This window comes from Ambystoma mexicanum, chromosome 6q (assembly GCF_040938575.1).
Source record: "Ambystoma mexicanum isolate Mex_15411 chromosome 6q, UKY_AmexF1_1, whole genome shotgun sequence".
NCBI lineage: Eukaryota > Metazoa > Chordata > Amphibia > Caudata > Ambystomatidae > Ambystoma > Ambystoma mexicanum.
In genome coordinates, this window is record NC_090937.1 from 692,383,057 (window position 1) to 692,403,140 (window position 20,084).

General features: G+C 49.5%; 1 protein-coding gene and 1 long non-coding RNA gene across 3 annotated transcripts in view; one reads left to right on the top strand and one right to left on the bottom strand.

Moving 5' to 3' along the window:
* LOC138516222 (uncharacterized) overlaps nt 1-20,084 on the top strand; it is a 221,160-nt gene that overhangs the window by 195,318 nt on the left and 5,758 nt on the right. The gene's annotated exons all lie outside the window — the stretch shown is intronic.
* The window catches only part of ZNF330 (zinc finger protein 330), a 387,772-nt gene that overhangs the window by 103,067 nt on the left and 264,621 nt on the right, over nt 1-20,084 (bottom strand). For both annotated transcript variants that reach the window (XM_069631182.1, XM_069631183.1), the window contains exon 7: nt 8,956-9,060. In XM_069631182.1, the coding sequence (XP_069487283.1) occupies nt 8,956-9,060 (105 nt within the window). The remainder of the gene's footprint in view (nt 1-8,955; nt 9,061-20,084) is intronic.

Consider the following 20,084-nt stretch of genomic DNA (forward strand, 5'->3'; position numbering starts at 1 on the left):
CACCTTTCTTTTATCTTCTTGCCTGAACCTCCAGCACCCCTGCTAATCGCCCCGTCTGCCATAGACTGGCAGCCTGCTTCCTTCAAAGTCATACAGGGCACCGGGCCCCTTGCCCAGTCTACCCCTGCACTTGGTCTCCTGTGACCCACTCCCACCCCCCCCCCTGCACTTGCCCTCACGGTCCCCCTGCCTGCACATGCCTGGCTGGCCTGCACCCTTGGAGCCATTCCAGCCCAGTACATTTCACTTAGCTTGTGGATCCTCCTTCCCCTGCACTCTGCTTCCCAGGGCCCGGACCACCTGGCCTACCCTTGCATTCTCCTCCCATGGGCCCTTCCGCCCTATTCCTGTACCCCCCACCCCCTACACTTCGCGTGACTGCACCACCACGATCTGAATGTCACATGGCCCACTAGGATCGCTACTTTTTGTCCTCCCTGTCCCCCTCACACTTTCCTTGCTGTGCCTCGAAACACTTGTGTGTAGGCACATAATTGACCAATAAATAAATAAAAAAACACAGTACTTACTTGAAAGTTACAACAGTGTGCCTCAGTGTATATATTAAATAACTATTTTTTATTGAACTTCTTAGTGTATCAGTGTTTTCTTGGACAAAGTGTAGGCTCCGAGTTCTTTGTACCTCACTACAGCCCTCCACCCTCCTTAGTCTAAGCCTGGCTGCTCGCCATTATACCTTACCCTTGTGTGGTTCAGGTTGAACCTAAGTAGTGTAACCCTATTCACCCAAGGTGGGCTTTCCCAAGTGCTGTCCCAGAAGAAAACTAACACCCAGCCTGCTTGCTACACAGAGGGAGTGATTAATGAACGCTGCTTAGTTCACCCAATTCCACCTCCTGCCCCTACTGGCTGGTCCATTGCTATGCCGAGGAATACATTAGGGAACAATGCTAGCACGCCACCTCAGTTCAGCAGGTTAATAGCATGAGGCCTTTGTAGGGGAGGCATGGTATAACAAGTATGACACTGACATTATGGGTACAATTGGAGAAACTCCTATTCTGCCCTATACCTAAGATGGGAGTAGTCTCGACCATCAAATAATAAAAAACGCAGTCCTGGAGGAGTCTGTCAAATCAAAATGGCCTATGCTAACAAAACCGAATGCCTGCCCCATCTCATGTACAAGAAAGTGTAAAAGGGAGAAATGTATGCAAAAGAAAAAGTCAGTGTTCAAATGAATAAAGGTGATTGAACCAGCTCTCCTCCCCATGTTACAACTCACGGAGTAAGGCTGCCCCTGTAGGCAGGATGGCACACTGACTCTGCTTCAGATACAAAGAGTTCCAGAACGTGGATCGAGGCCGGTCTGGCCATCTACTTTTAAGTCTTGTTTCTCGACTTCAAAATGATGTTTCAACCAAAAAGTTCGAAGGTTCCCCTCGGTCTGGCTCAGACCTCTCACGATAAAAGTTCAACACAAACTTGCCAGGGTGGGGGAAGGGCACCCTTTCCCAAGCTTATTTCACTTCAGGTCTCCCCCAGTCGGGCTCGGGCCACTTTCGGATGTAGAAGATGGAACAAGTTACTTGCCTGTAACTGTTGTCCAGCATGGGTCTGGCTTGGATTCAAATGCTCATGAATATTCCCCGTCAGGCTAGGAATCTTCGATAACAGAAAAAATCAGTTTCATTTCAGAACTGTATTTCTCCCAACAACCGATCACTGAGCTCTGGGTCATAATGCCCCAGCCAATGACTGCCCTCTACCTAAGCTCCTCCTCTGGCAGCCATATTCAGATTCGGTAGCACGTAAAGTGATAGTAGGACCAAGAGAAGAGCCGCAGAGGGTCAGGCGGGAGGGTTCGCATGTGAATTCATGCCAGACCCATGCTGGAGGAACAACAGTTGGGTAACTTGTTCCTTCTCCAGCAAGGGGTCTGGCATGGATTCACATGCTCATGAATAAAGAATACATAGCAGTACACACATGCACAACCACAGGAGGTGGCAAGGCTCAACATAAGCATCTCTTACCGCCTCACCAGGCTCACCTTCAAGCGAACAGGTTGTGCAGCACTGCTTAGACTCTGGACTCCTACCTGGAATCCCTGTTGACGCAGTAGAATCTCGTGAAGGTGTGCGTCGACCTCCAAGTAGCAGCCCTGCAGATGTCCAGCAGGGGCACACCAGACAAGAACGCTGTTGTGACAGCGATCGCTCTGGTTGAATGGGCTCTCGGATGGGCAGGCAACGGTCGGTTTGCCAACCAGTGACAATGGGTGATGCAACCGGAGAGCCACCGGGAAAAATGGAAGCCTTGGACAGGGCCTTCCCATGATTCACAGGGCCAAAGTTCACAAAGAGCTGAGACGTCTTCCGGAAACTCTTTGTGCGGTCCACATAGAACTTCAGTGCTCTAGCCACATCCAGCAAGTGTAAAGTCCTTTCAGCCGGCGATGAAGGTGTTGGAAAAAACACAGGTAACACCAAGCGCTCGTTTAGATGAAAGTCTGACGGCACCTTGGGCATGAAGGAGGAGTGCGTCCGCAGCACCACCCTTGTCTTGTGGAAAGTTTTGTAAGGTGGCTTACAGGACAGGGCCTGAATCTCACCCACCCATCAGGCAGAGGTGATGGCCATGAGGAATGCTGTCTTCCACGACAAGAACTTCAGCGGAACTGTCTGCATAGGTTTGAATGGAGGGCCCATGAGCCTAGTCAGTACCACATTGAGTGACGGCGTGACCATAACGATGACCTACCCGGAGATCTGGTGTAGCGAGAGAAAGCCACCAGATGAACCATGGAGGCGTGAGCCAGTCCCGCTTTGGCCAAGGACAGCAAATCTGGTAGCACATGCAGAGCTGTGTCTCTCAGTGGGTCGATCTACAGTGCACAGCAACAAATAGTGAACGTCTTCCATTTGTGTCCATAGCATTTTAAAGTAGACCATGCCCCGGCCTTGGCAAGCACCTCCTTGCAGTCCGCTGGGAGATCGTACCTCCCGAAACTAATGCTACAGGAGCCAGGCCTTCAGGTTCAGCAATCCTGGTTTGTGGTGCAGTATTGCGCCTCCTTCCCTGGCGAGAAGATCTGGAAGCTTCACTGGAGGGGATGCTGACATGCTGAGAAGGTCCGAGTACCAGATCTGCCTCGGTCACGCTGGTGCGATGAGAATCATCCTGCACCGGGACTGTCTGACTTGATTGATGACTCGCAGAAGCAACAGCCACGTAGGGAACGCATACGGAAACAGGCCGTCCCAGGGGAATGAGAATGCATCCCCATGTTCCCCCTCTGTGTAAACCTGCTGGCGAAGTTCCGGCACTTTGTGTATGTCGCCAATAGATCGATTTAGGGATTGCCCCATCTGCAGAACAGATGGTCGACTTGGTCCTGCAGAAGCTCCCACTCGTGGCAAGAGCGTAGCTCCCTGCTGAGAGAGTTGGCAACGGTGTTCTTTACTCCTGCCAGATGAAACTGAATGAGGAACATCCCATGGGCGACGGCCCAGTGCCAAAGGTCCTGCGCCTCTTTGGAGAGCGCTGGGGATCTGGTGCCCCTCTGCTTCTGTATGTAAAACATTGTGGTGGTATTGTCTGAAGACCCACACCACCTTTCCCTTGAGGGGCGGAAGGCCCAAAATACCACCCGTAGCTCCAGAACGTTGATGTACAACGACTTTTCCTCCGACAGCCACAGGTCTCGGGGATGGAGCTTCTGGTGTGAGCTCCCTATCCTCCCAGAGAGGCGTCCGTCGTGACCATCTACTGGTGCGGAGGGGTCTGGAAATCCGCGCCTCCGGAAAGATGAGAGCGCACGCCCCACCACCTTATCGCTCGACAGAAGCTCTCGTCAAGTGCGATCCTGTCTTTGAAGCTTCCTGACATTTGGATCCAATGGGCGTCCAGGAAATCCTGCAGAGGGCGTATTCGTAACCTGCAGAGTCGGATGAGCCAGATGAACAAAGACATCATGCCAAGCAGAGACTTTATGGACCTCACCGTGGCGGTTTTCAGTGCTAACAGCTGCTGCACCTTGCCCAGAATGGCCGCTATCCTCTCCTCAGACGGTGATGCCAGGCATGACACCATGTTGAGTCGGGATCCCAGGAACAGCGCATCCTGCGATGGAGTCAAGCAGGAGTTTGCATAGTTCACTGAGAACCCCAGATCCGTCAGTAGGTGAACGGTACACGCGGTTTGGTCGATGGCGACTTCTCCTGATCTGGCCCAGATGAGCCAATCCAAGTAACGGAAGACATGAATCCCTTGCAGTCGTAGATGTGCTGAGATCCGCGCCAGGCACTTGGTGAAGACTCTGGGTGCAGACTTCAGTCCGATGGGAAGGGTATGGTAATGCTTCTCTTGAACGACAAAGCACAGAAACTTGCGCTGTCCCTTGTGAATGGGGATGTGGAAATACGCATCCTCTAGGTCCAACGACGACAAAGTCTCCCTATTCCAGCTGTCCTGAACATGTGCTGAAGAGTGACCATTGAGAACTTCGGGGACTTTATGTATTTGTTCAGTCGCTGCAGGTTGAGAATGGGCCTCCAGCCCCCAGTCTTCTTTCGTACGAGAAAGTACCTCGGGTACGCTCCGGAGCCACTTTGGAACTACCTCTATCGCCCCATTCTTTAACATGGCCCGAACTTCCAGCAGCAGCTGAGGAACGTGGTTTTCCTGCCGGGCCACTGGTGGTATTTGGGGACATTTTCGATGGAACTTTAGGGTGTGTCCGTGGGCGAGAGTGTCCAGCACCCATCGGTCGGTGGAGATGGACTTCCACGCACTAAGTTCGCCAGCCGGCCTCCCACTGGGGTGCACGGGTGGGGGCCCGACGTCCCGGCCGGTTCATTCCTGCTCGGAGGTAGACGGGCCGCCTTGCTGTCCAAGACGACGAAGGCCTTGGAGCGGCCTCTGTTTTCTTGGGCCGAGGTACGAGAGGGTTGGTGGTAGGAAGAGGAGCCCCAGTAGAAACCCCTCAAAGAGCGTGAAAACTTGCTTCCTGAGTACCGAAAGGACGGTCGCCGCTGCTGTAGCGTGCCATAGGCACGTGCCATCTCAGTGTCTGCCTTGATGGCCTGTAGGGGCTCATTCACAGCTTTCCCTAAGAGATTGTCACTGCCAAAGGGCATGTCCAAAACCCTGGTCTGGACCTCCTGACAAAGGTTTGTGGCCCTGAGCCAACCACGGCGACTAAGGCAAAACGCTGTTGGCCATCTGGCAGAAATCCGCGTCCGCGATGTCTGTGGCCACCGTGATGGCAAGGACTGAGTCAGGCAACGGTTGGGCCTGCAAGCACTTAGGTGCAGAGTTCGGCACCCTGTACCTCTTCACTAGGTGGTCACTCTTCACTGGGGCTGTAGAAGGGTTCTTCATGAGCGCCAGTCCTTCATCCCAAATGTCATCCAAGAGAGGGACTAAAAAGGATAGTCTTCCTCTTCACCTCGCGGCAATGGTATAAGAAGCCCGCCTTCTCCTCCGGCGTGAGCTGGAAAAGCTCAGACTCTCTGGAGACCATCGCATGGAACAATCCTATCTTGTCCGGCGGGGAAGATATAGGTGGAGGCGACGGGAGGTCCCCCATCCCGCCGCCGTGTCAGGCTCGGTCTCATCTGGAGGTGACAGAGAAGGCGGTGAAGGGTGGCAAGAGGCAGCGGGTGGCACTTCCTCTTCTTGGCCGGCAGTTCCCCTGTTGCCAGCGGGTCAGCTGGCAGTACTGGGGGTAGGGTGGTGGGGGATGGTGGCATCGTGCTGGCATCCTCTTCTGTATCTCAGAATCCAGTGTATGCAGAGTCGACAAAATGTCCACTAAGAGGACTGTAGGTGGCAGCTCAGGCATAGAGTTTATAGGAAGCTGGGGCGCAGGAGTAGATCAAAGGCCCTCATCGTCCTGAGGCCCTCCGTCGCCTTCCTCGACGGAATCTTCTTCCGACATTTTCCTCATCCCCATCACCTTCCTGGATGGTCTGCAGGTAGACAAGCTCATTCTCCGAGGAGATATCCGTACCCTGGAGGGCTTCAACGCCCCCCCCCCCCCTTTCTTCACATCCAGAGAGGACATCTCAGGGAGATGATCAGCATCCTTTTCTCCGGGGTCTTCTGAATGGGCTGGAATGCAGCCTCCCTCCTGGGAGGGAGAGACACCCTTGCCTTAGGAAAGGCACCCTGCGGGTCCGCCCCCGCAGCCTTCGAAAGGGACGCTATCACCACCTCGATGGAAGGCGGCGCCTTCGTCTGGTGCACTTGGGCCTTCACGGTCAGGACATGCTCCTTGTCCTGCTTGGCCCTCGTGGTCGTCCCAGACACCTTGTCCTGCTTGGCCTTCTCCTTAGGGCATGGGTCAGAGACTCAGTCCCCCTTTGACCTTCTCCATCGAGCGTAGGCCGGACGCCGTACTCTGTTCGGTCTTCTCCTTGGCCGTCTCTGGGGCCACCTTGAGCTTGCCCGGGTGATCAGACTTCCTCTTGGATGAAGATCCAGAGCGTTGGCTGGAGACCGAAGCAGCTGGGGATGTCGCACGCGCCCTGTCCGCCTAGGAGCCCACCGACAAGGCGCACCCGACGGCATCAGACTTGCAGTGCTTGGCCTTTTGTTGGACCCCTGCAAGAGGGGCACCCTCAAAGGACTTAGAAGCCCGCTCAGCTTTCCCAGATCCGAGAGAGGCATGCCCCTGGGAAGCACCCAGTGCAGAGGCCTTGGTCTGCAGCCACTCTTCTAGCCGCTTACGCCGATTCTTCAACGTGCGTTTCGTGAGTTCATGGCAAAACGCACAATCTTCCTCCTTGTGCGGTGGGTGGAGGCAGTACAGGCACTGGGAATGTATTATCGTCCATGTAAACATTCTGCAAACCGCCGTCGGTACAAAGCTTGAAAAGAGGGGGAATCCTTCTCATTCGCCATGATCCACACAGTGTAGGCTTTGAAGAATCTTCTGGAAGCCTCCACGAAGAAATTCGACTTAATCCACCCTTGAGGGATGCTGAAGAATCCTAAAAACGTGTCCCCGTTAATCGGAAAGGGTGATCGATGGAGCAAAAGGGCTCGATTGACCGAAAAATAGAGTAAAACTCTTCCAAAAAGTGAAAATCACAGTAAAAGCTCGAGAGCCAAGCACGAGGACTCCCAGCACTTGAACATGCGGTAAAAATCTGAAGATGGCTGCCAGAGGAGGAGCTTAGGTGGAGGGCAGTCATTGGCTTGGGGCAGTATGTCCCAGAGCTCAGTGATTTAGGAGAAATACAGTTCAGAAAATAAACTGAAAATGATTTTTTTCTGATAACGGGGAATATTCATGAGCATGTGAATTCATGCCAGACCCCATGCTGGTGAATTTCAAATGTGCGTGGCTTACTTTTTAGACCGCTGCAGGACCACTTTGATTCAAAGTTTACAGTTTAACTTTCACTCTCACTAGGAGTTAAACCTCTTTAGTTCAATTTTTGCTGTTTTTGCTTTATCGCTTCAAACAATTTACTTTTCACAGAGACGTTCGAATGGGCTACTTCCTTTCGCCGGACCACTGCGTTACTTACTATTGCTGATTTTGCAGCCGTCTTTTACTTCAAAGTTCATTAACAGGTCTGCCTTTCCTTGCGTCTCATTCACACGCATGCAGCCTTCACTTGTGATAAAATGTTGCTATTTCAAACTTTAACACATACCAGTCTTTCAGGTTGCTTGCCAACTCACCGGCTGTGCGTGTATTTTCCTTATTTTCCTTGGTTTTCTGATTCCCAATTCACGAGTCAAGGTTAGTGCCACAGGCTTGGCCTCGCTTCCGCAACTCTGCCGCTCACCCGGGAGGGTCACTGGCATCCTTGAAACACAAGGCATTCTTCAATTGTGGGACCTAGCCTTCACCACGTTTCTGACGGAGGCAATGACCTCCAGTAGGGAACTCTTGGGGTATTTGACCCGCTCTCTCGTCCCTGGGGCCGTCGCTCTGCTCCAGCAAGTTTGCCTTTGTCCCGGAACCCTGCTTGTACTAGTGGTCTGCCTTGCTCAGAATGTGTCTTTGGGTTCTGGCTTTTATTTGTGTGAGGCAAGCTAATTGGTATCGGGTGTATGCACTTGGAATAAAGTGCCCAACTTTGCCTGACCCGATTAGCAGGAAATGCCTAGTATAATGTGTGAGTCACCCTCTTTCTCGGCCCAGTGTCTGTAAAAAAGGGAGGGGTGTGGGGGGAGTTGGGACCTCAGAGCATCCTAAAACATAGGATGGGTTGGATAAACAAAATAAGGGGGAATACTGCGTGTCACACAGTCAGCTGTCTCACCCCCATTCCCCGAAGACCCCTCACTGAGGTGATCCTCCTGCACAGGTCCACCCCCAGGAACTGGATCCAAAAGCGATGGCCTGTCCTGGCCACCTGGATGACAAGTCCCTGAGGACTAGCGGGTGAGACACCCTTTGGTTTCTCACACCTTTCACAAGACATGCTGTGCAGACAATGAAAACCTCTCCCAATACCCATCTACCCCAACATACAGAAAATCCAAACAGAATAATGGTGTATATAGACATAGTGGGTATCAAGTCAGATCACCCAGAAAGAACATTGTTGGGGAAACTGTATATTTCCAACCCTAAGTATATAGCACTTTCTCCACATATTCTAGGACTGGAGCTTATCTAATCTTAGCAGAACTATAATATGCAGAGATTGTAAAAAAAGTAGTGTTGGTCTCAACTACAGGGTGCCTCCGTCATTGAAATAACAGCACCAGAACACATTCCGAAAAAGGTGCCAACAACGAAACACAAAGTTAATGGAAGGGTGACCATTTGAAGCACTGTATTTACTTCTCTTCAGTTTTGGAAAGCTGCAAGGATCTTAAGCAAGGACAACAGAACGTGTAACTAATGGGATGTACTAACGTATCTAGGAATTACTTGCAGAAAACGTTTCATATCCCCAAAACCAGTTAAGGGTGAAAATAAGGCAAGACCAGCAGGCATTGGTTTTAAAATAATTAATAACTCACATTTGAACGTCTCTGCCTCCAAAATCTGGCAACTGGCTTGATGCTCAAACTGATCGTCTTCACAGAGGTAGTTGTGGCAAAAGGAACAGCAAAATATTCTGCCACCTGTTAATTTAAACAGTATAAGAATATTACATTATTCTGTTTATGTATTTTACAACAGCAAGCTTATTCCAAGGTAATACCTATGCATCCGTCAAACGCAGGTAGAATTCAAGTTTCATACTGGACTCCAACAGCTGTTTTTGAAGTCACATAACAGAAAACCTGCTTAAAGGGCATGTGGCAAGGGCACAAATCTGACGCCCACTCCTCCCCACCCTCAAAATGCTGATAATTTCACAATTAAACCTTTTTTCCCCTGACAACGGCAAACCACACTACACATTTTACTGTTACAGAAGTAGCGTGGTCAATTAAGCCCTTTGTGAGGAGTCAGAATACATTGCACAAATCACCTGTGCCACAATAAAGAAAGGTAACCAAATGTCCGGGGGAATGCATCAGGTGTGTATATTTTGTTATTACACTCAAGAAGGCTGTGTGGCTATCAGGATTTACTGTGCCCCACTGGTCATCGGCGGCATCCCGCTCCGACAGGAAAGTGGCACCTTCCATGACCGCATGCTCATCAGGCGTACTGTGAAGGCATTATGAAGCAAGACACAGACAACATATTCACTTTCTTTTTTAAAAACTTTAATACTGACAATTTTGCTTAAGAGGAAAAGCATATTTCAAACAGTCACAGCATGCATATAGTGCAGTGTAGTATGAGAGTTTTGACAATAGATTTACGTAATAGAAGGGGGAGAGGGGAGGAAGGCGGGGGGGAAGAGGGTGGATGAGGAAGGAATACCAGGGAAGGATGTCATTTGAGGGACACTGCAGTGTTCATAGTTCTCATCTCTTCTTCCTTAGCGAGCAGATATGACCTGAGCGGGGCCCATATGTCCTTGGGTCTCGAGGTAGTTTGAATCCCTCGGACGTATGTCTCTTCACATTCTTGTGTGTTGATTAAGTCTCTTAACCAGTTTTGATGTGTGGGAGGGTCTTTTGATTTCAATTTCTTAAGGATATTACGTTTGGCCACGGCTCCTCCCACTGCGAATAGCCTGTGGGTCTTGACGGAAGCCTTTCCGATGTCGCCCAGGAGGTATTTCAGCGGTGTGACTGGGATGCTGGTATTTAATATAGCGTTCATTGTGTTGGCAATTCTCCCCAATATTGCTTAATTGGCGGGCATTCCCAATACATGTGTATGGCTGATGCATTGAATGTACCACACTTGGGGCATGGCTATGGCTTGGCGGGATCAAATTGGGCGATTTGTTTGGCTGTAATGTGGAGTTGATTCAGGATTTCGAATTGGATAAGTCTGAAGTTTGCACATAGGGAGATGGTTTTGGTGTATTTACAGTAGTTTGTCCAATGTTGTTCATCTATCTGGATGTTCACGTCTTTTTCCCATTTAGTTTTCATATTTTTCTTAGACGGTGTATTAGATTGGACAGTTCTGTAGAAGGTAGACACGCCGCCTATGAAGCCTTCTTCTGTAAGGATCTCCGATAGGAATGTGTGCGTCGGGGGTGCATTGGGGAAGGATGGCCATTTTTTCCTGCAGGCGGCCTTCTGTTGTTGGTAGTGCAGGGTTGTGGTTCGACTTTTCCCCCGGTTTGGATATCCGCCAATGTGAGGAAACTCCCCTTTGGGAAGAGGTCTCCGACCTTGGCCTGTTTATTGGGATCCCAGTGTCTGTATAGTGAGATCCATTGTAGGTTCCAGATCTGGGTAGTGGCATAGGGGGAGGTGCGGTCAATAGGGAATTTCACATTTCACTCTCTTCAGTATCTGCGCCCATGCTCTTGCTGTTTCCATTGGGTCAGCCATCAGTTTTTCTCTGGGTACCTTGGCAAATATACTCATAAGGTTCAGTGGTAAAGCTGCAAACTCTTCTGCATGTATGTAGGCGTATTGTTCTGTGTTGTTGGCCCAGTATTTTGCGAAATTAGCTTGTGCTGAGTAGTAGTACAGCCGGAAATCCGGGGCTGCTAGGCCACCACCTGTGTCAAAGTTCTCGCATAGTTTGGACCAGCTCAGTCTAGGCGATCGTCCTCCCCACACAAAACGAGTAGTACGTTTTTGCAGTGTGTCGAAGAATTTCATACCTGGCCGGATCGGGATGCCATAAATAGGTACAGCAGTTTTGGTACTACTAACATTTTCAGCAGGGATATTCAACGGTACAATGACAATGGCAGTTTGGTCGAGGCGCTAAGTTTGCATTCCAGTTGTGCTAGGTATGGGGCGTAGTTATACAGTGTTCTTTTGTCTGGAGCCATTATTATGCCCACATATCTTGCCGTGGTGGGGGACCATCGTAGGTCCTCCATGGCTGCAGACTGGTTTGTGGACTCGGTGAGGAGAATTACTTCGGACTTGGCTCAGTGATTTTATAAGCGGAGTGTCTAGAGAATTCGGCAATGTCGCGTAGCACCAGCGTTAAGTGAATCTCCGGATTCCTGATGTATTACTTTGTGTCATCTGCATAGCGCGAGATAAATTGAGGCATTCCCAATATACAGATCCCCTACAGGCATGGTTGTGTCGTAGACATGCTGCCATTCCCTCTATTGTTAGTGCGAATATTAGCGGGGAAAGTGGGCAGCCTTGTCTCGTGCCTCTGTGATAGCAGCTGATAGGGTGTTGTTGGTTCGTACTCTGGCTGTGGGGTTGTGGTACAGTAGTTTCAAAGTTCTGAGGAATCCTGGTTCGAACCCCATCTTCCCTATGATTCCGTACATGAATTTCCAGGAGATGGCGTCGAACACTTTTTCCGCGTCCAATGAAACCGCCACCACCTGTAACCGATGATCCAGTTGAGATGTAATAGCAAAGAAGCGTCTAAGGTTCAGGGCGGTGGATCGGCCTGGTATAAAACCTGTCTTGTCGGAGTGTACCAATTTAGTCATGTAGGGGTATATCTTATTGGCTATGGCCATAGCAAATATTTTGGTGTCCACGTTGATGAGGGACAACAGTCTGTACGAAGATGGGGAATGCGCTGGCTTATGTGGTTTCAGTAGCACCGTGATGATGGCTTCTCTCATTGTTGGTGGTAGTGTTCCGATTTCAAGAGCTTTGTCCCATACCTCCAACAGCCGTGGTGCCAGTTAGTCTACATATATTTTGTATAGGTCCTATGTTAGGCCATCCGACCATGGAGCCCTGCCGGACTTGAGCTCTTTGATTGCCTGTTTTATTTCTTCGAGGGTGAGGGGCAAATCCATATTACCACTTTCTTCCAAAGTAAGTTTTGGGAGGGGGAAGGAGTCAAGATATCCTTGTAATTCTACTGTTGGTACTTGACCCGCATTTGTGTAGAGCTTATTATAGAAGAGTTGAAACACCTCGTTAATTTCTAAGTGGTCCACATGGGTTAAGCCTTGGTTCTCCATTATGCTGGCGATTTGTCCGTGTCCCTGTTCGGACTCGATTTGACAGCATCTTGCCGGACTTATTACCTTCGCCATATTTCCTGGCTCTGATTGGTTGGGATGTATACCACACTTCCTGTTCTGCCAGCGTCTTAAACGTATTAAGGCCTTCGTTTAACGTGGATAGTGTTGCTGGTGTAGGCGATCTGGTGTATGCTGTCTCTGCTTCTTTGATTTGGGTTTCGGCTAAGGTCAGTTGGGAGCGTATGTCCTTCAGTGTGCCATGCACTTTGGAGATCAGGTGACCTCTAAGCCATACCTTAAAGGCTTCCTAGGTTGTATGATTTGATTTCACTGAGTCTTTGTTGCGGTCGAAGTCGTCCTGCACTTCTATGCGGAGCGGTTCATGTACTGAGGTGTCTCGTAGATGATCTGGGGGCATTCTCCATAAGCGGTTTTCAGAGTTGGGTGTGCCAATCTGGATTTCGAGGATCACCCGAGAATGGTCTGAGAGTGTCCTAGGTAGTATAGTGCATTCCTTTAAATCCGCCGTGCAGCATGTGGAGCAGAGCCAGTAGTCTATCCTGGAGCTCGACCCATGGACATATGAATGGAATGTGTAGTCTCTGGTGGTGGGATGCATTTACTTCCAGGCGTCCGCCAGTGGGACTGTGGTCATGGCCTGTTTTATGGTGAGTGCTGCCTTGGCCTTTGCTCGCAGGCCCGTGGATGTCCCATCAAGGGCGAAATCAAGGATGGTATTGAAGTCGCCTCCCCATATTATTATTGATTCTTCTGCGGGGGATATTAGATTTACGATCTGCTGATAGAATTCTGGGGTGTCTGTGTTGGGGCCATACGTGTTTATAAGTATTAGTTCCTGCCCTTCAAGTGTGCCCCACAGTATGACGAATCTACCATCTGCCTCTATCTTGGAATTATGAATTCGGAGTCCCAGTCTGCGGTGAATTAGGGTAAGGACCCCTCGCGATTGTGTCAAGTAATTTGTCGTAAATACTTGTGGACCCCAAGACCGACCAAGTGAGTTTTAAAAAAAAAAACATTTTATTCGTTTATTCAAACAAACAATACAAACTTGCAGTGTACATTATAACATTTCAATTATACATCGCTTAATCATGTTCACTGCTCCCCTTATCCCACCCCCCGTTTCGAGCCCATTACTTCTCATTTTCTATTCCCGCATCTTGTGGTAGGATATCTCCTTCTGTTGGTTCCGCCAGGTCTTGCATTGATCCAAACAACTCTGCTACTAATAATTTCCAGGCCATCAGGGTCTCTGTCTCCTCCACCTCCTCCCTCCCGACACTGCTCGCTTCTTGCCATACCATGGTTTCTGCCTCCGCCCATTTCTGCAAATCCTTCCACCATACCTCTAGTCTTGGTTTGTGACATGTCTTCCACCCCATCACAATACTCCTTTTAGCAAGCGCATATGCCAGGTCTTTTAGTTTGCTCACATGCTTGAGTTTCTGTGGTCTAGGGTATCCCCTCCACCCCCAACAAGCAGGTCCACACTGTATCTACCACAATCTTAACCCCTCTTTCTGCTAGTTTGTGTGCCACTTTGCCCCAGAAGCGCTCAATAACCGGGCATGACCAAAACATATGCACCATGCCCGCATTCTCTTCATCACACTTAGGACATGCTTGCCTTCATGCATTTTTGAACCTAGCTATCCTCTGGGGTGTCATATACGCCCTGTGCGTAACATACAGTTGCATCTGCTGTAGTCTTGCATTCCTTGACACCTTTTTATGATATCCTTGAGCTCGCTCCAACATCCCATCATCCATCAGGGTTGCCACTTCGGCTTCCCAGTCTCATCTCAATTGTATTACCTCCTTTCCTACTTTAGACATCATCATCTCGTATATTCTGGATATTTCTTGTCCCCCCTCTGCTATGTTATATATTGTATCTATGGCAGCATATGGCTCTTCCTCCAGTACCATTTCGGGCCATGTTCCCTTAATTTTCCGCACCATTCTGTGGTACGTGATATACTGGCCTGTATTCAGCCTGGTTTCCTCTCCCAACACCTCAAATTCCACGATAGTCCCCTCTCTCCAAATATCTCCCACTGTGGCCATCTCAAGCGGTTCCCAGTGGTTTCTAATTATCATCCTTAATTGCTTTTCTGCACCAGTCAGTGCAACTAACGGTACCTACGGGGAACACGGGAATGGGTTCTCCATCATCTGGCACACCCTGCACCAAATCTTCCACCCAAGTACCATCATCTTTGGGCGCCCCTTCATTTCCGCCTTGGGCAGCCACACAACCTCTCGTAAGTAAAATGGGGCACAATCGTGTCCAAACAACCTGGACTCAGAGGTCACCTCCTCCGAGAGCCATTTAGCAACATACTGCAGTTGGCTTGCTATGTAATAGACTTCATAATTAGGCAGTTTTATGCCCCCTCTCTCATAGAAATTCTGTAGCTTCCAGAGGGCCACTCTGTTCCGCGTACCATGCCACAGGAAATCTCTGCACATACTGTCCAATCTAGTGAAAAACTTCTTTGGTATCAAGTGCGGTATTTTACCAAAACAGTGCAGGAACCTAGGTAGGACCACCATCTCAAACATTGCGCCACGTCCCATCATTGCCATGGGTAGCTTCACCCAGAATCTCATGCATTTGTCGATTTTCTTAATGGCTACTTCTGTGTTGCACCTATGCTCCTCCTCCACTGTGTGGTATAGATCTATCCCCAGATAGCGAAATGTGCTAACCTCCCAAGGTATCTGTAACATGGGTAGCTGTTTCAATGGGATCCCTTTATATCCACCCAATGGGAACATGCTAGATTTCTGATTGTTCACCGCTACGCCAGACAGCCTTGCATATCTTTCCATAACCTCCAATATATATGGGAGGTTTTCCACCGGGTGTCGCAGGTACAACATGTCATCCGCATATAGGGAGACCAGATTTCGTTCTCCTCCCACAGCAATGCCCATCGTATCATATTGCAGGGGTTCCAGGGCCAATATATAAAGCATAGGGGACCTAGGACATCCTTGTCTGGTACCCCTACGAAGTTGCCATCTTTCCAATATCACTGTTCCTGTCTTAACTCTGGCCAGCGGTTCACTATATAACATTTTCGCCCACCTTAGATATCCAGGCCCCATCCCATAGCCAGCCAAGGCCGCCAACAGCGATGGCCATTTAACCGAATCGAAGGCATTTATTGCGTCCAGTGACAATTGCCAATTCGCCTTCGTTATCGTTTCCATACTCAATCACTCGACGGAGTCGTCTATGATTATTGGATATGTTCCTATTAGGGACATGGCCTGTCTGGTCAGGATGTATTCATTTGCCAATAACCCTCAGTCTGTTCGCCAAAACGGCTGTTAGTATTTTGCTATCTTGATTTAACATTGACAGGGGTCTATATGAACCACAGCTATGCCCTGGCTTGTTAGGTTTGGGAAGCGGTATTATGATTGCTTCTCTAAGTGACTCTGGCAGTTTACCTAGCTCATATGCCTCATTTAACATATCTAACAGTAGGGCGAGCACCTCTCCCTTAAATACTTTATAGAATTCACTTGGGAGTCCATCAGCCCCGGGGTCTTACTAGTGGGCAGCTGTCTCACCACCTCCTCTAGCTCTTCTAAAGTAATTGGGGCATCCAGCTCCTCTGTGTCTTCAGCGCTGATCTGTGGCAGTCCTATATCCTCCAGTGTTTCCAATATCATCGTACTATTACTCTCCCCATCATCTCCATATAATAGCCTGTAATAGTCTGCAAATTCCTGGCTAACTTCCTCTTGGGCATCAACTGTACTACCAACTTCCCTCGTTATTTTTCTAATCATGGGTTTGGGGTTTTCATTTTTATATAACCATGCCAAGATCCTCCCTGGTTTATCTCCACCTGCATGTTGTCTCTACATATTTCTTGTAATTAAGGTTGCACAGCCTTTCCCACTGCCCAGCACATTTCTGTTGCAGAGTAAGTATCAGTTCTATGGTATTACTTTCTCCCCTAAGTGCCCTTTCCAATTCACCCTCTGTTTCCCGTAGGTCAGCCAGGATCCCTCCTTGCAATCCTTTGGATTTTGCTATAGCTACCCCTCTCATCACAACTTTAAAGGCTTCCCACAATGTGCCTGCCAAATCCACACTACCAGTATTCGTCTCAAAGTAGTTAATCTCCTTCCTCATATGCTCCCTAAAAAAACTCTGCTCTGAGGCGCCATGTCAGAATCCTCGCTCTTGGGGGGCGATATTGCCATCCTAGGATCAGGGGCGAATGATCCGAAAGGACCCTTGCTTTGTATTCTGCTTGTGCGATCTCGGTCAGCACGTCTGGTGTGACAAAGATATAGTCCAACCTTGTATGTGACTGCTGCGGGGCAGAATAATGCGAGTACTGCCTCTCATGGGGGTGTAGCGTCCTACACACGTCTCCAAACCCAAAATAATTCAGCAGTGTCTGCAACGCTTTAGCGGCTGGGGAAGGTCTATCCATTTTCCCATCCGATGTATCAACCTTGGGGTTTAGTACGCAATTAAAGTCTCCTCCCCAAATCACTGCACTCCCCACACACATGCTGAGGTTGTTGCAGTGTCCTAAAATATGCCGCTGTGTTTTGATTCGGGGCATACGTATTTACAATACTTATCTCCTTATTTTCCACTAATCCTCTCATTACGACCATCCTCCCGTACGTCTCAGCTATCGTCTGTACCAGCCTAAACGGGACATGTGGCGCCACCCAGGTAAGTACTCCCCTAGCATAGGCCGAATATGATGCACCCACCACGGTTCCCTTCCATTTCTTCCCAATCATTTCCATCTTATCCCGCGTCAAGTGAGTCTCTTGCAACAGGGCTATGTCTATCTTTTGTCTGCACAGGTATAACAGAACCTTGTTCCTTTTTAGATAGCTATTGAGCCCCCTAACGTTCCAAGTAATTATTTTAAGGTGTCCCCAATGGCCTATTAGAATCCCCCTCCTCTCATCCGTGCAGTCCATGTTCAAGTTTATTCCTTCTCCGTATAGGCTTGCTTCTCAACTTAACATCCCCTTAACTAAAAACACAACAAACACCCCAACCCCCCCCCCCTCTCAGAGCCCTCCCCTGCCCCAACAATACCCTCCCGAACTGTTGCCCAGCTCCATCCCTGGATCTCAGGCACCCCCACATCTAGCCATTTCTGGCAATTGCCTGTACTCGCAGCTCAACAGGGTGAAGTCGCCCTAGTGGCAACCTTACTACTACTTCTGGGGGTTAGGGTGCCTTCATCCTGCTGCTCCTGTTTACTTCAAATTCGTCACGCTCTATGTTACCCAGTTTACGTGTGTTTTTTATGCTCTATTATCCAGTCCATCAAGGTCAACAAGTCTTAGGGTGTCCCAATATAGCTTTGACGCTTCCCGTCTTTGCTCTTCCCTCGTTATCAATACCACAGTCATTTTCGGGACTCCTCCCCCCCCTTTACCATTTCGTCATACATAAAAATCCCCATCACTTATCGTGCTTCTTACAGTCCTGTTCCTTTTCTCACTCTGGACAGCCCTGCAAATCCAACCATGCTGCCGCTTCCTCCAGGGAGTAAAAAAAAAAAACACTTTACTTTTGTGCAGGACTTTGAGCTTCGCAGGATACAATAACATGTACTTGAGTTTTGCCGTGCGCAGCCTCCTCTTGACCGCCACATAGCTGTAACGCTGTCTCTGCACTAGCACAGTGTAATCAGGATACGGTGCGACGGTCACAGACGCTCTTTCTATCGTTCCTCCTTTGTGAAAGTACTCCAGAATTTTCTCCGTCTTTATAGTTCAGGATCTTTGCGATTATTGCCCGGGTGGGGAAGCCCCAGGCCGCGGCTTCCTCATCAAGGCCCTGTGCGCACGCTCGACAGTAAATCCCTGCAAGTGTTTGTCGGCCCCCATCTCTTGCAGGATCATATTCTCCACATAGTCTGTGGGGTCCTGACCTTCTTCCCTCCTCCGGCAGGCCGACCACACAAATGTTGTGGCGTCTCGCTCTCCCTTCTGCTTCCTCCGCTCGGTTCTCAAGGTTAGCTACCTGCTGCTTTAAAATGTGAACCTCCTTCGTATTACTTGCGCTGGTTTCTGTGTTGGTTTTCACCGCACTCTCCAAACCACTCGTTCTTTCTGCAAGCGCTCCGACATCTTGTCGCAGTAGGGCAACTTCTATTCCCACTGCAGCTATTTTGGCCTCCAACGCAGTTCGCAGGTCCGCCATTGTTATGCCCCATGAGGACTTCAACTCCGTTATAGCTGCTAGGATCTGGTGGTTTTCTTTTGTTGGGGTGCTTTCCTCAAGTGCAGCTGTTGCGCCTTGTGCCGATGCACTGGGGGTCTGTTGGATCTTGGCAAATACGTTCATCGTGGGTTGTTTAGCCTTAGTCTTAGTTCCTCTCGCCGCCATCGTGCTGTCTGGCCTGTGCGTCTAGTTCTGGTGCTGTTGTGACGTGCCAGTTTTGTTAGCCCGCTTTGCTGTATACCCACAGGGACAGTAGGAGCCCGGCAGCGTTATCTTCAGAGAGCCGCAGTGCGTACTACTATGCATTGAATTATATTTCAAATGGGTTGCGTCCTCCCACGTTTCTGATACTATCAGCGTTTTAACTCAACCCTGCTTAAAATGTTTTCGGCCACAGTGGCGATTAGTGGCCTGCACATTCATTCTCTGGTGCAATGGATATACCTTCCTCTCCTCCAGCAACACTCCACTGCTTCTTTGCCTCCCGCTTTATCTGGTGCCATCAAAGCCCCTAAGCGAGGGTCTGCCTACCGTGTCAGTAGCCCATTTCACCAAATATCTCTATTCAGACTGCGCAGTCTTCCATCGTCTTCTCGGGGCAAATCGGGTCTAGTATTTCTTAGATGCCGCCACATCCGTATTACCCAACACAATATTTTGCGTGACAGACTTTGTGCCTACACCCCATTTTGTTCCTTACTGTGATTAACAACTGATCTGTTTAGTGTGCTTGTTCACTTGACATCGGTGAGAGGGGAAACTCTTTGTTCAAGACTTCCTTTTATACATTCATGGGCAATGATATTGCACGCAAGCCGCGCCAGTTCCCTCACTCAGCGTGGCTCGTTCGTCCCCGTTCGTTCAGGGTTGCAGTGCCAATTACCATATTTTTCCCCCTTTAGCAGTTATGCGACCACTCGGGGCGGTCCAATCTTATCTGGGGCACCAGCACCGTTATATCCAGCTGCCACTTAGCGCGGCAGTGTATTTATTGCGCTGTCCACCTGCCGCTCCGAGTCCCATAGGTGGCCTTCGTGGTGTGAGCCTGTGCTGCTCATCATGTTGGGAGCGAGCAGTGACAAAGCCAAAACCCCTGCAAAAGTATTGGAAACCAGGCCTATTGATCACATTCCAAGGCACAGCTCTGTCATCAATGCTGTCGCTGCTGCAGACCCTTAGTTATCCGCCATCTTGTCTTTTCCGTGTATATGCGGCCGTATACATAAATGTTCCCTTCCTTCCCAACCTTGCACTAGCTTCTCGTGCTATAATTCTGTATCGCAGGGCACCTGTTCCAACGTTATTATTCACTTTTATGAGGCACTCCGGTCATTTACTCAGCCTTTCCTCTCCACGCGAGCCGCGCTGACACCGTCCCTCAGCGCGGCTCCTTTGCCAATGTTCGTTCGGGATCA